A 17,733-nucleotide genomic window follows, 5' to 3' on the forward strand; every position below is an offset into this window, starting at 1 on the left:
TTTATAGATATGATCAATGTCACTTCAACAAACGAGAGCTACCCCAGCAGCGGAAATCAAGGGAGACCAGGCAGAGTTAAACCAGCAAAACATCCTCACTTCAACAAACCTGAACCACACCACAGAACTGAGCAATGCAACATTAACAGCCTTGAAAAAATATTTTTCAGCAAATTTATAGCCTGAAAGTATGCCACTGCTGATAAGTGAGGCTCATCCCCCTCCTCAGTGCAGGATGAACATTTCTCCAGTTCCACCCCAGCCAGGCTCACAGCCCCACATACCTGAAGAGCCATGTAAGCCACAGAATAGAAATGCTAATTCAACAATGGTTTTTAGGCCTTAATATTCCAAAGGAAAAACCCCATCCTATCTGTCTTCCCAAGCTGGCAAACATTAAGAACAGCTGTAAGTGAGAACATCTCAAAGTTTCACTTTTCTGTGCCAGGAAAGATTTAAGACTTCCCAGGACAGTGACCTTGTCCCAGGTGTCCTTGTGCTTTCCACCTCAGCTGGGAATAAACAAATTTCTGAGGTAACAGGAGGAAGGAGGACATCTGACCCTGCCTTTTGGGATCTAAGGCCCTGTCCCACCTTCACCCAACCTCTGCCTTCACCACTGAATCACAAAGGAGAAGCACGGAGTAATTTGGGCTAGAAGAGCTCCCAGGAGGTGCCTGTTCCCACAGCCACCCTCAGCAGGGCCAGCTTTAATGTTGGATCAGGCTGTCCAGAGCCTTGTGCAGTCAGAAGTTTGGAATGTCCCCCCAGCACATCCAAGGACATCTAAAACTCACTACAACACCAAAAATGGAATTTTGCTTGCCTCAGCTCTGTGTTGGGACAGTGATGTGGTGAATTAAATTAATAACTGCTGATTTTCTGTGTCGTTGGGGGTTGTTCTTGGCATTATAAGGGGAATATATATATGTATATATACATGTATATGTATACACACACCCCCCCCCCCCCCACCACCTGGGTGTTCTCTGTACGAGCTTTGGTGTGGGTGCACTGTTTAATAAACCAGAAACACTGATCCCATTAAGACTTCCAGCCTTTACCTACAAAACTTCACAAGGGTGATGAACCTTAAGCCCATTGACAAAAGAAAAAATTCTAATTAACTAATAGATGAGAACACAAGTAACTTTCCTCTGCAGAACTGAGACATGTCGTGGCAGGAAATGCCAGCAAAGTGAGCCACAGAATGCAATGTATTCACTGAAATGAATGGAAAACTAATTCCTGAGAACACCATGAGCCAGCATTCCATAAGGCTCCATCCAGGAGGATATTCCTGTGTCAGATGAAATATTGAAGCACCAGGATAAGGAACCTCCCACAGCAAAGGGGACACACAACTCACCTGTTCATCTCTTCAAGGCAGTCGGTTGCGAAGTAGAAACTCTTTATTTTGGGGTGACAAGCTTTGAAGGCACTATAAAAAGAGCACGAAGAATGAAAACCACCTTTTCTTTCAAACATCCTGTGTACAAACACACCAGACTGTCCTGCTCTATGATTCTTCAGGTTTCATAGCCATTTGTCATCTTCAGTCTGAATTTTGCTGCCTAAATTTATCAATGGATTCCCCCTGACCTGATTGCACCGATGTTTGTGAGCCTCATACTTTGCAAAAATTTCAAAAGCACTTGAATGACTTAAAAATAGAAATCCTTTTGATAACCACTGATGTTCTACATCTAAAAAAATCCTTGGGTGATTTTGAAAGTCTTATTGAGTATATTCAAGTACATCTTAGTTGTATTCCAAGGATCAACTACAGGAATAAATGTTTGATCCCCCCCACCTCGTCTCATGTATTTGATGACAGTTTTATGTTCTACAAAAAGAAATGCAGAGGGCTGCCAAGTTGAGCTAGAAATCACTGGAATAATAGATAACAATCAGATGGCATAGGTGATTATAGTTCACAGAAATGCTTTTTATTAATGCTTTTATGTGGTCCAATCCCTGAGATCTCCCTCAGCTGAGCAGCTGAAAACTGCTAAGAACAATAATCACATTTTTTATAAATTTTTGTGGGGGTTTAATGAAAAGGAGTTTTGCTATCAAGAATACCAGAAGGTCCCAGCATTAAAGACTATTAATTTGATTAGCTGGCAAGTGTTAAAAAAATGCCACACTATCATTCATAACATTTATGTTAAAATACTGACATTTATATGGTAATTACCAGATGCAAGAATTAGATTAGCAATCATTACATGTGGAATTATGAAGAACCTGTGATGCAATGTTTCCACTATTAATAGCTTAAATGCAAATGAGTATTTTATTAATTACTATGACTTACTGCAGTTTTCAAAGACAAGATGAAAGCTGAAGAAGCTTCACCTGGGCAGTGATTTTTTAATATATATAATTAATACAAATGCATCCAGCAACAGCTTTCCTAACAAAAGCCCTACAGCAGATTTTTGTATTTCTGTGCAGTTTCTTTTTTCATGAGATTAGGGATATCAAGGGTAAGGTTATCTTTGCACAGAGGGTTATCATTAAATATTAAATTCCATAAAAGGAGGCTGTAGAGGTATTTAAGTGTTGTTTTGGGATCTGGACAGTGATAATTTCCACTGCAGAGCCTCCCTGCCCTGGCACTTTGCAAATAAAAGCAGTGAGTGACTGTGAAATCCCACACAGGGATCCCTGGTGCCCACTAGATGGCACAGGCTTGTTAATTATCTCTCTTCTGATCATTACATAAATGCAGTTTTGAGTATGCTCTGATCAAATTTATGCTTTCTTTTAACTGACTGGTATGATATGGTTTTAGTGTCAAGAATTCTTGTCATTCTTAGTCTTCTGCTTCTGCTGTGGAAGTTTTTAATCCCCCTGTGCCAGCTGAGTACCAGCACCTCCCACTGCTTCTCTGGAAACAGCTGAGGGTAAGAAAGGTGGGACAGTTTTGTGTGTCTGAATTAGAGCAGTGTGTCTGAATTAGAGCACATCTTTAATTACACAGAGATGGGCAAATACTCAGCTTCCAACAGAAATTCCTTACACTACTGCATTTTTGATGCTCAAAATAGAAAATCATGGCTAAACAAACACTCCTGCATTGTTCTACTGTTGGTCTGAGCTCTCTGCAGCATCTGCACCTTCTCCTGCTCCACTTGCCCAACCATCTCCAGTGGGATTGGCTCAGATTGGAGGGGATTAGGTGCTGGATCTAAAGATCCTAATCCTTTTGGCTAATCCTGAGACAATATCACATGATGGAGTTTCTGCTTGTAAATAGGATTATTTTCCTAGACAGGAAATTTAAATACATACAGGCATTTAAATGCCAGTATTGGGGTTTCAATGTTAATGGGTGGAAGTTAGTGTGATGAACAGAGTTTCATTTGGCTCCTCTGTGCTCCTGTAATGTGATAAAATCTATGATTAGTGGATCATGTTCTAGTGGAAGTATCCCTGCCCATGGTAGGGGTGGAATGGGATGATCTTTAAGGTCCTTCCCAACCCAAACAAGGCTGTGATCCTGTGATTCTTAGAATATTTTACATTCTCACAGAACCCTGCCTCAGTTAAGGCACAGAGAGGTGAAATCAGGAGAATGCAACAGGTCAGGCACTGTCTGCAGGCTCCTGGCTCAGCTGTTACAGAACCTGTGAACGTGTCATACAATGCAGAAAGAGCAGGAATTTTGTCAGGGGAAATCAGGTAAATGCTGCAGGTCTGGCTGCTTTTGCAAAGGAGCTCCCACAGGACAGGTCCCTGCAAACAGCTCTAATTGTCACTGTGTGAGTGTTCCTTGAGCTCTCCCTGTCTGATACTGTGATCCTTTCCTGAGCTGGTGAACATTAAAGCTGCAATCATGTATTGCACTGTTACACATCTGCAGGCTGCAGAGAAGAGATCTTTATTGCTGTGAAATGGAGAGCCCAGTTCTGTGCAAACTTGTGATTTAAATGTGCTGCACTTCTCTGTCAGGACTGCAAAACACAACAATAAATCCATCTTCATCTCCCAGCAGTGTCACTAAGATTATTATTAGGGAAGTGTTTAGATACATTTCGAGCATTAGGAACTGCAGTCTCCAGGGGAACAATTTGAGATGTATAAATACGAATAATTTAGAGGAATTATATCTATATATTTACATTTGGCTTGGTTTGGAGGGCCCCAGACTGGCTGCAATAATCAAGATGAGGCACAGTGAGTGCCAGTTTAAAGAACAATCCCTCTCCATCCATTGGCTGCACTCCAGTTCACACAGCCCAGAAGTTTCTTCCCCGTGGTGGCTCAAGGGGGCTTTGCTGTCTGCAAAGACTGTCAGGTTCTTTCCAGAAGTAATAAAATTATGAAACTGTAGCAACATTTAAGCTGTACCTTCCTGTCTGCCTGTACTACAATGACATTTGTAAAGAGCTCTGACTGCACACTTTCAATATGAAGTGCCAACACTGTGACATATCCTTGATAAATTTAAGACCCAAATTTGCATTAACTAGGCAATGAAAATTTTCACTCGGTGGAAATTGCTGAAGGTTCAGGCAAGGCACCAGTTGATAAGGATTAATTACACCTGTGGCTCAATTAATCTTTATACTTGGGGATCAGCATCATCGTGGGGCATTATAATTGTCAGTATCTGTGATATTCATGTCATGCCACAGCACACAAACTCAAATAACTATAATTTCTCCTACTCTGTGATCACTTTTAATCAGGAGCATGCAGGTGTTGCCTATGAGCAGTGGAAAGTTTTGCAGTGGCAGTGCAGAAAGGCTCCTTTCACAGGGACAAGGTCACTGCACGTCCAGCCATAGCCTGGAGAGCTGAATCTGCCTGAGATGATGCCAGGGCTCCTGCAATAATCAGGGAACCCTCATTAAATGCATTACTGAGGCAAATCATCAAACCATACCAAATAATGCATTCAATTATCTGTATTCTTGTGAAAGCTTTCTTGAGGCTATTCCATCACTGTGGGCATGGACATCAGGAGCAGCCAGGCTGGGGAGCAGAGCTCCCCCTCCAACAGAGCAGTGGGAAAGAGAAATCCATTCATTATCCCAGTAAGTCTTCAAATCCTTTAGTTTCAAAAGGGTTTGAACATTTCACATCAGTAGCTCTGAAAATAGCAGAGATCTGAAGGGAAATCCAAACTGAGGCCCAAAATGTTCTTAGTTCCGCACTGGGGAGAGCTGAAGGAAAACTGACGTTGTGGTTTTGGCTTTGCAGTGGAATAAGGCCATGGAATGATGCTCACTCCTGGCCTTGCAGGACAACAGAAGAGGACAGGAAGTGTTTGCCAGGTGTGCTCACAGGGGCTGTGGGCTGGCCTCCACTCCCACATGCTGAATATTCTGAATTTCACTGCACTCACTTCCAGGTAAAACACTGGCTAAGGTAAGGTGCAGTTCTTGTGATGGGGGAAATATATAAATGGTAGTCCATGAAGGAAGAAATCAAACTGAAATTAAGCTCAGGAAAAAAGGGAATATACTATGAACATCTTCATTATACTTTTACCCCTGGACCTGCCTCTTTTTGAAAGGATTCAAAGCCTGGAGGTTCTCAGCTTTCAGTGGTGTGCAAAGTTTCAGTTAATCGGACTCTTCCCTGTGCATACACCCTACAGAAATCCTTCCCTAAGATGAGTTCTGAGGGATTGTGTTCTCATGCTTTGAGGAAAGCTCTGGAAGCTATTTCTAGCTGTGCACAATGACCTTCTGTTTGATCTTGGTTAATTCACTGAAATCTGTTAAGTGCTTTATATTCTAACAAAAGGGTATTATTTTTCCTGTATTTTTGTTCAATATCACTATTAATATCTACTCATGGCTCTGAGGTATTTATAGTGCTCAGCTCATGTTTAATTTCTACAGTGATACCCTCAGCTGAAAGAAGAAATAGAAGTGTAAATTGCACTGTCTTGTACTTCTCTGACACAGTAATAATATCCCCAGACAAGAACAGGCAACTGAAGAGGTTTGATTTTCTGATGAGCAGCCTCTATTGTAATTCATACCTTCAATATTTCTATTGTACTGTGCTCATAGTTGTAGGACTTGTTTCCTCAGACCAAAGCTGCATTCAATCATTGGGAAAGCAGAGGAAAAACCCAGGATGCTTAGTTAAAAGCAGGAAAGCACACAGAAGACAAATGCAAATAATTCAGGAGATACCAGCAAAGTGCTACTCTCAAAGCATTGGAATTGTTCTGTTAAACCTGTTGATTGCAATCCCAAAACTATTTGGAGCAGTGAGTGTCTGTTATTAAATATTCCTTAATTGTGCAAAGCTTATAATATGCTTTTTAGTGGAGTGGAATGTAGCAGCAGCAATATGCACATAAGCAATAATGCAGAGTTCATTTTGCATATGGAACCTAAATATTTTAGCAGCTGAGAGCAACACAATATTGGGTATGAAAAGCTTCCCCCATAAAAGAGAAAATTAAGATTATATTCACCATTCCCTGCTATGATATTTGTTATGCTATTTCCTATGGGAAAATACTGCTTTACTGAACCTGAGAAAGTTTTATCTCTTTACTAAAGTATTCATTGCTTTTTGATTTACTTATTTAGCTGAAGCTGTAACTGGACTATCTGGCAAGCCAGCTAAAGAATTATTCAATTCATTTTAATCTAGTAAATGGAATTTACATTACATTGCATCTTTTATAATAAAGAGAAATACTAAAGCTTAAGTAGATCTATGATGTTTTATTTCCAGTTTCAAGGCTTTTTCTCTGTAACTTCCTTCTCTGGACTTTGCAAGTGCTCAGTACTCTGTATAGCAAACTTCCAAGAGCAATCCTTTGTGAAGATAATTGACACATTACTTACTGTTTTCGTCTGCATTCAATTGCTCTGTCTATCCTGAATTCAGGTAAACTAATGAATCCTTCTGCTTTTTCATCCTATTGAATGAAGAAAAAACCAAAGTTGTTGAAAATGAATATAGAATTAAAGAAAAGAGAAATGAGCAGCAGCTGTTTGGGGTTTATACAAAGAACTACCCAGTCAAAGAAGTACTGAATGTATTTTGCACAAACTGTTTTTCCTATGGAATGGATTCAATCCATCACACAATGTGAATTATCTCTGTGAGGTAACTGAACTGGTCCTTTCTCAGAGGAGGCACAGCCATCCCAAACCCCCTTTTGCTGAAGATCACAGAAAACCCTTCAGCCCCAAACACAGCCCCTAAACAGAGGAGAGCTGATTCTTCACCATAAATCAGCATTTTGCAGCTGTTTGGTGGCTGTCTCTCTTGAAAGTCACAGTTGTCACACCACAGCCCCTGAGGAGCTTCCTTGGTGAGGTCACCTCTGATTAAATGGGGAGGAAATAACCAGGAAATGCATCCTGTCACTTTTTGCTTCTTTTGAAGCAATTCAGGAGGAGAAGCAGAGAGACATTAAATTAACACCAGGCAGGTTTTGAAAGGTGTTAGCAAGGGCACAGTGAGTTATGGTTTGGTTTGAGGCACAGCCTGAGAGCCAGGGGGACACAGCCAGAGCCAACCCCCCTGGCATGGGAAATGTCAAACCCCACAAAACCCCTTCATCACCCACAGCCTGAGCCCCTCTTGGGCTGCAAAAATCCACAAAAACTGAGGGCAGTTGTGCTGCTGAACACCTCCTCTGGAAGGAAATAGGAGAGGTGGAGTAAAAGCTCAGTAACCAAAGGAGGCTGCAGAGTTCAGCTCAAGCACTGGGGCTGCTGCACACGAAGGGAAGAGCATCACTGAACCATTTTGGGTTTCTCCCCTCTGTTATTTCCCTACATTTATGCAGATTGCACCAGCACAGGCCCATTGGTTTTCAGGAAAATTTCACCAAGAACAGCATTTTGCACATGAGAAACTGCAAACTCCAGACTAATTCAGCAAAAAGCAAGAGGAACATAGATATAAAAATAACTTCTAGATAAAGAGATTCACAAATTCAGATTTTCACATCTGCTTCACAGAATGCTTAATTAACACAAATGGTTGCATTTTACACATCCCCCCTCACAAGTGAAGCTGGGGAGAGCTGAGTGTGAGCATTGTGTTGGTCCAAATAAACCCGTGGAAAAGGATTAACTACAGACATACTCATACTCATTTCTTAAAGACTGCCATGAACATCTGCTATTTTATTAACCTTGAACGTGGACTTGGAGATTTTAAAAAAGAATTTCAGTTGAAATATTTCCAGCCAGAGCGTCCCAGACCTGGCAGTTAAAGCGGCAGCTCATCCGAGCACGCAGTAAAAATAGACTTAAAAAGAATTATAAAACTTAAGGTTTCATTCTGACTTTTTCCAACCACGGCCTGTACTTACATTCTGGTTTGTGTACCAGTACAAGGAGGAATCCTTCAGGATGAACCAGTACTTTTTCCATTTCTGGGTGAAATACCCTTTGGCATCTTTTTTCTTCCAGAGCCAGCCCTCGCAGTCGCCGTGGCCCAGGTCCTTGCAGGAGATTCGCCTCCTGCTGACGCTGGACAGGGAACTCCCTGGGACAGAACACCACAGGGCAGGGGAAATGTTCCACTTTCCAATGGAATGAAAAGTGTTCATTTTTCAATGAACATTTCACCTTCAAACAATTCCCTCCCAGCCAAACCCTCTCCAGACTCAGAATAAACAATTTCCAAATTCATCGGGGCCCTGTTGAATTGCCCTGATTTTGATTTCCCCATGACCACAATGAAAACTGCCTGGTTTAGGCAATTCTTTATTTAATCTCTAGAGAGTTTGTTCCTCTAGGGGCTGCATTTTTTTTTTCCTGATTAAGATGGACAGCACCATTCCAAAGTAAAAATGAATTTATTTAGCCTCAGTCAGGAACTCAGAGTGTGACACGATCTGTACACAGATGCAAACACTACTTTTTCCATATATCTTCCCTTTAGCAGCAAAAGCTTTGTCAAATTATGGTTTTTATAAACAAGAAAAAAGAAAGATTGTTCACTTCCATAACAGTGCACATGCTTACATGATTTTTATCCTGAGGTGAACAACAATATTTTAACTTTACAGCATCCTGTTAAAGGCACAGCACCAGGATTAGGCTTGTTTTTATTTTCTTGGTGTTATTTCAATGAATCCTAATTGAAAGGCTTAGATTGCCTTGTAAATATTAATAAAACCAGGTTTTAAATAAATATGGTATAATTTATTTTCCTGAAAAAAACTCTGTGGGAAATTTCCTTAATATATCAGACTTTTTTCCTGTGAAAAATCAAGTTTATGATGCTACAAGAATTACATTTTTCCTACAGCTGTGAAACAGGGAAGAAATTTAGAGAATATAAAGCACCATCCTTTGTCCTGCAGTGTTCCACAGGCAAATTTTTATCAATTTGCTCATAGATGCTCCTTGCCTTCTTCCTAAGGAAGAGGAAATTTTTCCACCCACCCAAGCAACATTACATCGATAAACCATTCCTTTTGGTATTTTAATTTAATATTTTCCTTTATTGCTTACAATAAAATTTAGAAATATTTGAATCGAGTTGAACTTTTGCTACAGATCACTTATTCTCAGAGAAGGAGCCTCATTTTCTGTTTTCAGAATGTTAACTGAAAGAAGTTACCTTTTGACCATTTTCTGCTTTTTACCCTGAGGGAAGCGTAATGGAATGACTGTAAGGAAAAAAAACAAATAAATTATGAAACGCCAGTGCAAGTAACAGCAGTAACATGGAAGAGCTTCCCTTCACTCCCCTCTCCAGGGTTATCACAGCATCACTGATCACAGGATCTCCCTCCTGTCATCTTTCTCTTACTACTTTCCTCAACATCATAAAGAAAACAACACTCTGCTAAATCTGCAAATTAAAACAGCTTTAGGAAATATTAATTACAATTGCAATGAAAGCATGAGTAGCTGTGCAGTGGTTTGAAAACTAAAGATATAAACTCCCACGAAGGAGCTGATAAACTGACTGGTATTTGAAGTTTGTTGCATCAAGGAAATAATTACATAAATATGCATTCAAAAAGAAATATCCACCACAAACATTATATACAAAATCCTGTGCCTGATGACGTGTCTAAGTCACACATCCCACCACAGAAACAAGTTTTTTTGTTGTTGGTGGTTGACAGAATAAGTTGGTGGTTGGTGGGTTAACAGAATAAGTCCCAGGAGAAAAAAAAATAAATATTTCTTTCATTTTGTGGCAGCATTAGAAAATTGCTACAGATTCTGGGGGGGAAAAAAAAACTAAAATCAGGTCTTTATTTAAACCTAAAACCAGGGATAGTACTCAAAAACTTGTAAGGATTTGCCTCCAATGAACAAATACTTAAAAACCCTAGAAAACAATCAGGTGAAAACAAGACTCCAGCTCCAGAGAGACAGAGGTTGACTTTAAATGGAAGCAGCAGAGGGAGGAGTGGGTTTGGACATGCACAGCCCTGTCTGGAACCTGATTTAGCACTTCCCAAGGGGAAGGTTTGTGGGGAACGCAGGGATCAGCAGCTCTCTGTGCTCCCCTGAGCTCAGCCTGCTCTCCCAGGCAGCCCCAGGACAGGAATGTCCCCCAAAATGTGACAGTGCTGCCAGGGATGCTCAGCCAGGGAGGGGGCAGCAGCCCCCGGCTCAGCACAGCCCCCTTGTTCCACTGCATCTCTGCAAATGCGGCTCTTGGCTCAGGAGGAGACAAAGATCAATGCTCTGTGCTGGAGGAAATGTGGCAAAACCCAGAAATGAAACCAAAAACCTCTGAGAGAAGGTAGGAAATGTGCACAGCAGCTCTGGGGGTTTTGGGATGTGCTGCAAGTGCCAGCAGCAATGTTGGTCTGCCCTGGTGGGTCAGCTGGAGCTCTGTGGTGGCTGGGGCAACCTGCTCAAAGCTCCTCTGTCCAGAGAAATGCATCAGGGCAAAGCAGGTGAGTTCCTGAAAAAGACATCACCAATTTCCCCCCAGTTTAGGCTAGAGAAATGTAGGGATGGAATAAAACCCTCTAATGAAATGTGGGCAAATTTAAAGAACTGTAAGACAAATGAAATGTCTGGAGGAGATACTCACCAGAAACTGGTATGCATCATTTGATAGGAAAGTTTTAAAAATAATGAAAGAAACAGCACAACAAATCAAGGGAGAGCTGAAAATATCTTTCTGAAATAAAAAATATCTTTCTTCTAAAACACTTGGCTAATTCTTCTTCCTGGATGGACAGCACCATTCCAAAGCAAAAATGTATTTATTTAACCTCAGTCAGGAACTCAGAGTGTGACACAATCTGTACACAGATGCAAACACTACTTTTTTCCATGTATCTTCCCTTTAGCTGCAGAAGCTTTGTCAAATTATGGGAAATTTTAAACCCAGTTTTTATAAACAATAAAAAGAAAGATTTCTCACTTCCATAACAGTGCATATGCTTATGTGATGAAATGAAGGAAACAGCACAACAAATCAAGGGAGAGCTGAAAATATCTTTCTGAAATAAAAAATATCTTTATTCTACAACTCTTAGCTAATTATTCCTCCTGTTTTGTTTATGCACACACAGAATGCATTCAAACCAAGGAAACTAGAGAAAGTGAGAGGTTTGCAATACCTTGGGAATCAGTTGTTAATTAGCACTGCTAAGGTAAAAACTCAACCTCCACACTCTGAGAGATAAAAGAACCACTGTAATATAATTAACTTGGTGGCAAACACTGTAAGGAAACAGAACTCACAACTGCAAGTGACTCAGAGTTGCTATGGGAGACAGACAGATGATGGAGAACTCACTGGGGCTGTCAGTGTTTCAATTCTTATCTCAAAACCACACCACGAGGCCACAGCCAGAGAGTGCCCACCCTGCCACCCCCACCCAAAGCCAGCACAGGGAAAAATGAAATTTAAAAAGTGCTAGAATTGAATGGATGCTCCTGAAGGTAAATTAAGGAGTTCTCAGTGTAATCAGGGGGTAGGAGAAGTGCTGGCACAGAAACACTCAATGAAAAGCAAAACTGGTTACTTGTAGCTCCTCTGGCTTTAAGCTCAGGAGTTTTAGAGGAAACTGTTTAGAACTGAGTCATCACAGCCACAGAAAGGTTTGAGAGGGACCTTAAAGCTCATCCCATCCCCTCTGCCATGGCAGGGACACCTTCCACTGTCCCAGGGTGGTTCAAGCCCTGTCCAAACCAATCAGTGTAAAAAGTGCCAAGTCAGAATGATGAACTGACATTCTTCAAATGAAGGTTCTGTTGTTTGTCCTTTGTATGAAATAATAATAAAACAATTTTTTATAGCTATATTCCATTGCAAACGGAGCACTCAAAGTTGGTACCATAAAAAATATTTGAAAATCTTAATCCTCCATCTCCCTATCATAGTATTGGTACTATTTAAATATTCTAAGAGTTTTAAAACTTTTCTTTACCTTCAGGGTAAGCCTCCCTCCAGAGATGCCTTGCAGCCCAATGTGGTGTGTGATTCTCTTCCCCAAACCATCACATAGTTCAGAACACACACCAAGGCTCCTAAACTTGACTGAATTCCTAAATTCTAACCTTAACTAAAAGCATTGCAGGCACAGCACACTGACCTGCTGTGGTTGCAGCAGCCAGTTTCCTCAACATGGAAATTATTGCTAGATTTTTGTTTTCAGCTCTTTCATTGCATAGGCAAATGTCAAGGTTTGGGATATCTAAGGTATCTTTTAAAATAGGGCAAGGAATTGAACAGTTGAGGAGTTTTTTACTTATTTAAAGCACATTTGTAAATCATTACCTTCCTCATGGATGTGTTTCCTGGATGGTCAATGGCAGAACTTGCATATCTAGGACAAACAGAAGAAAGATGTCAAATAACCACAGGGAAAAAAAAAAAACAAACTGATTACATAGTGATTACAGAAACTGTGAATTTCTAAATATAACCATAGCATCCTGCAGCACAAATTTCTGTAAGACTTTGCTACAGGATGCCACAGATACCAAGAATTGACACCTTAAAATGCAATAATACCATCTCTGATATATGTGAGCTCTGTAAAGATTGGAGAAGAAAGGAGGGCAGCAGCACCAGAGGCCTTTCCTTGTCCAGTGCAGACAGAATTGGCCATGATGGAAATAGGACACTGAATCAGGGTCAGATTTGTCCTTTTTATCCATTTTCAGAACTTGGACTAATACACATGTAGCATTTTGGATTTATCTACCTGGTCACAGGAATGCATTTTTAATCACCTCATCTGGGTCCATGATTTACATTTAGGTTACTAGAACTCTTATCCATCTCTTATATAATATATTCCTGTTACAACAAGGAAATTCTCACTGCAGATTAATTATTGAGTATTTTGTAGTGAGGTTTGAAATCCCTGGCTCAGGTCTCTGCTCTGGGCTGTTGATGCTTCGAGCAACTCAGGTGCACCTGTAAATCTCTGCAGTACAGGTGCATCTGAACATGCAATACTGACAGCAAAATGTCAAGACTGAAAGTCATTTTTAAAATGTTTATCTCTTCTTATCTCTCCAGCATTAACCACAACTAAAAAAAAAGGAATTTCCAAAGCACACTGCCGTAACCGTGATGAAAACAATATTTAAGCATTCTTTACAAAGACAAAATGTGTTATGAGAAAGAACTTGAGCAGTGTTTTCACACAAAAAAGAAGCAAAAAATTCAGCAAAATGTTCATCCAAGCTGTGCCCTGTGTGAGTGATGCAGTTTTTCTGCCTCTCTCCCCTTGTGTGGTGTGTTCACAGGGGTCCCAGGACAAGGGAAGAGATGAGAATCTTGACTCCATGTTTCAGAAGGCTGATTTATTATTTTATTATATATATATATATTATATTAAAACTATACTAAAAGACGAGAAGAAAGGGTTTCATCAGAAGGCTTGAAAGGAAAGGAATGATAATAAAATCTTGTGACTGACCAGACAGTCTGAGCCAGCTGACTGTGATTGGCCATTAATTAAAAACAACCACATGAGACCAATCCCAGATGCACCAGTTGCATTCCACAGCAGCAGAAAATAATTGTTTACATTTCATTTCTGAGGCTCCTCAGCTTCTCAGGAGAAAAGATCCTAAGGAAAGGATTTTTCATAAGATGTGTCTGTGACACCCCTTGCAGGCTGAGGGAAGCAGAGCTCTGCACCCAGGTCCCCACAGGGATGTCACAGGACACACCCTGGCCAGAACCCACAGGGCTCAGGGTTCCTATTGCTGGGAAAAATTCTCCTGAAGTGAAGATCAAAGACCAGGGGAGCCCTGCTAAGCCCAGCCAGGTTTGTCTGCAGGACAGCTCAGCAGTGATTCCTCCCTGGCGCCTGGTTCCTCCTCCTGCTCTGTGAAACGAGCCCAGCAGGGCAAAGCTCCTGGCAAACAAGGGCACAAAGCAGCTCAGCCTGGCTCCCCAAAACCTCAACGCACACACACACCCAGGGGCTCCAGCTGCAGGTGCCACTGCCTAAATCGGTGCCTTAAGTTTGAGTTTTGTATTTTCCAGATTCTGGACCACGTTAGTACATAACTCTGAACTTCATACACACTGTCAGCAGCTCTCCTCACAGCTCAGTCATAGAAAACAATCTTTTCCAGCCCCAGAACCAAGGACACCACTGCAGCTTCAGGCCCAAAAAGTGCAAACAACAGAGAATTGAGGAGAGCAAACCGGGAGGGTGGGACTGCACAACCTGGAGCTGGAATTGGACAATGAACCCCAGTATCAAAATGGACCAAAACTCATGAAAGTGTGAAACCTCCTGACCCAGGGTGCAGCCCTGCACTGCCTAAGGTGGATCCTGTGAACTCCTTTTAATAAATTCCTACTTTGTTCCTTTAACTGTGCCCAGCCTCTGCTCCAGGCAGCCTCTCCAAGCACCAAAATCAGAGCTCCTGCTCAGGGGTGAGGGCACAGCTTCCAGCACAGGAGCTGCCAGGGGAGCTCGGGTTTCCCTGGCAGGCAGGGCAGGTCTGTGTGTGAGGACAGTGTCCTGCACCAAGGGACACAGCTGGAGCTCCTGCCCTGGCACAGAGCTGGGCCAGCTCTGGGGTGTTTGGGTGCCCAGACTTTGGGGGAACCCAGAGCTGAAGGCAGAGATCCCTCATTTCTGCTCTGCCCCAGGCTGGGACAGAGCTGCCAGTCTTGCTCTGTGTTCTCCTCATCAAATGAGTGAAAAGCTCTTCCCAAATGAGTGAAAAGTGTTCCCAGGGACACCCTGCAGCCTCATGGCTCTCACAAAGCAGCCTGGGGGAGCTTCTACCCCATGCCAGGAACATCTTCCTTCCCCTTGGCTTTTCTAAAGCAGAGGATGCAATCCTAAATATCCCAGAAGCTCTACAGGTCCCTGTATGTTGAAATCACAGAATCCCAGGATGGTTTGGGGTGGAAGGGACTTTAAACCCCATCCCACTCCACACCCTGCCATGGGCAGGGACACATTCCACTGTCCCAGGATGCTCCAAGCCCCATCTAACCTGGCCTTGGACATTTGCAGGGATCCAGGGGCAGCCACAGCTTCTCTGGGCACCCTGTGCCAGGGCCTGCCCACCCTCAGAGGGAAGAATTTCTGTATATCCAACCTAAATTCTCCCTCTTTCAGTTATTGAAGCTAATGGCATTTCACCCAAATATGTCAATCTATCCACACAGTTTGTCTCCTGGTCCCCAAAGCCTAAATCTAGGGGCTAAATATCTGAAAATTGGTTTTTATTTTGGTTTAAGCTATTTAAATCACTTTAAATAGGGTTATTAGGAAGGTGATATAATTCTGCCTCTTGAAATATTTTTCAACAGATTGAAAAGACATAACATGGTCATGTTTTGGGCCTAAAATGTGTGAGAGAAGGATTCTCCCATAAAAGAATAGAAAAGCATAGCCTTTTTCTATGAAAGTTTGCCAAAATTTCATCAAGTCATATGTCCCTGGAAAGTATCAGTTGGCAGATGCCCTGTCCTGTCCACCAGGGATGTTCCATCTGGATTGCAATGTCCCTGCCAAAGTGGGCCTGTGCAACCTGCTGGGAAAAACCAGGAGCCCTTTGCTCTGGGAAGAACAAAATTGCTCAGAAGAAAAACAAAACAAAATCTTTTGCAGCTTTTCCTTGTGGCTGCAGCAAAATGAGGTGTGCAGGAGGAAATGCAATGGTGAGACTCATGGCTGCTTGGGGAGGGTGTGGGGCTCCTTCTGATGCACAAAGTCAGGCAGGAAGGAGCCCAGGGAGGGCACAGCCAGGCTGAAAACGAGAGAAACAGGTGGGAGAGCAGAACAGGACAGGAGAACCTTTAAAGGGGATGGGAGGCTAAATGAAAACAGTCAGATTTACAGAAAACAGCAGGCTTTGAGCACTCAGGTGTAAGAGGTGAAGGCAAAATGTGGCATGAAGTTTTAATTCAAAAGAGAGCAAGAATAACTCGCTCTCCCCCCAGGTAAGCCTGCACAGGAGGGAGGCTGTGAAGTGGAACAAAATATTAATATTAAAATAATAATATGTTGAACCTCCTGTAAAAGCAAACCCCCACACTCAGCTGAGGTGATGAACTGCTGGCACTGGACAGGCAGGACTGGCTGCTGTCAGATGAGGAGGAATTTCATCTGTGCCTCACGTTAATCTCTGTTAACACTGCTGCTCCATGGGGTCAATAATGCCATTTTAGCCATGCACAGCACACCAGGGAAGCAGCAGCAAATGGTCACCACTGCAGCTGCCTTCCAACTGCACTGGGATGTTTAAAACACACATAAAGAGGAAAAAATGCTGTCTGCCCTGAAAAATCAAGTGTGAGGTGGTCAGAAGCTGATAATATTGCACCTCAGGTTTTTAGCTGAATTCAGGGATGTTTATAGCACTAAAGGGAATCAGCAGCAGCTGTAAATCCTTTAGACTGGGCAAAGCACTCTAAATCTAATTAATTATTCTGCTTCTTAAATGGGTTTAGGCCATACACAGGATGAAAAACATAAAAAGAATAATTATCATAGATTACAAGGAAACAGAATTAGAATATATGATGATACAAAGTATCTGTTGCTTCAAACATTCCTTTAACTGTGACTTTTGGATGCAACATGAAGATACTTCATCAGATAAACAGCAAAGAAATGAAAGACAAAATCAAATGAAAGACAAAATATTTTCTTCATTAGAATAAATGGATTCAATTCAGACCTAAAGGCCAAATTGAAGACCCCATTTTTAATATCTGTGTACTCCAAACCACAAATACAAGCAGTAATTTTGGACAGACTGAATTAGAGGTATATGTTCATTGAAACATTCTGCCTGTTGGTTAAGAAAATTGTGTTAGATATACATTATGTTTTTCATCCTCAGAGTGAGTCTGAAATACTGAATTTCAAAAATAAATTTGAAATTATTTGGAAACAGCAGTAGAATTTTTCCCCTCTACAAATATTTTTTAAACTTTTTTTTTTTCTGAAGAATTTTTTAAACCTTGTTATTTTTTATTTACATTTGATGTTGGCAAATGTTCATTTGCCAACATGACATCAGCACTGATATCTCTAAACCCTGAAAACCTCAAATACTGCAACGAAATTTCTAAAAGAAAGGAGTTTAATTCACAAATATAACCGTGTATATATTTAAATATATAATAACAGAAGTAATTACCTTTCAGTATCTCCACTGACTGTATCCCCTGCTCTCTGTAGAAGAAAAATAAAGAGCATTAAGCACAAAGACCAGACTTCCTTGGTGCTCTGAGCGCAGTGAAAAAATGACAGAGGTAAACCACAGTCATTCTGCAACTCTGAAGCAAAGGAAATGGAACATTTATTTC

General features: G+C 41.4%; 1 protein-coding gene across 2 annotated transcripts in view; it reads right to left on the reverse strand.

Moving 5' to 3' along the window:
* The window catches only part of LOC139597161 (connector enhancer of kinase suppressor of ras 2-like), a 175,386-nt gene that overhangs the window by 20,064 nt on the left and 137,589 nt on the right, over window positions 1-17,733 (reverse strand). For both annotated transcript variants that reach the window (XM_071442186.1, XM_071442187.1), the window contains exons 15-20: window positions 17,565-17,599; window positions 12,709-12,757; window positions 9,571-9,619; window positions 8,312-8,487; window positions 6,828-6,901; window positions 1,370-1,441 (exon numbers count right to left, since the gene is read on the reverse strand). In XM_071442186.1, coding sequence (XP_071298287.1) covers window positions 1,370-1,441; window positions 6,828-6,901; window positions 8,312-8,487; window positions 9,571-9,619; window positions 12,709-12,757; window positions 17,565-17,599 — 455 coding nt within the window. The remainder of the gene's footprint in view (window positions 1-1,369; window positions 1,442-6,827; window positions 6,902-8,311; window positions 8,488-9,570; window positions 9,620-12,708; window positions 12,758-17,564; window positions 17,600-17,733) is intronic.

Source organism: Agelaius tricolor, unplaced genomic scaffold (assembly GCF_023055355.1).
Source record: "Agelaius tricolor isolate 1412-34295 unplaced genomic scaffold, bAgeTri1.0.p SCAF_17, whole genome shotgun sequence".
In the NCBI taxonomy this organism is placed as follows: domain Eukaryota; kingdom Metazoa; phylum Chordata; class Aves; order Passeriformes; family Icteridae; genus Agelaius; species Agelaius tricolor.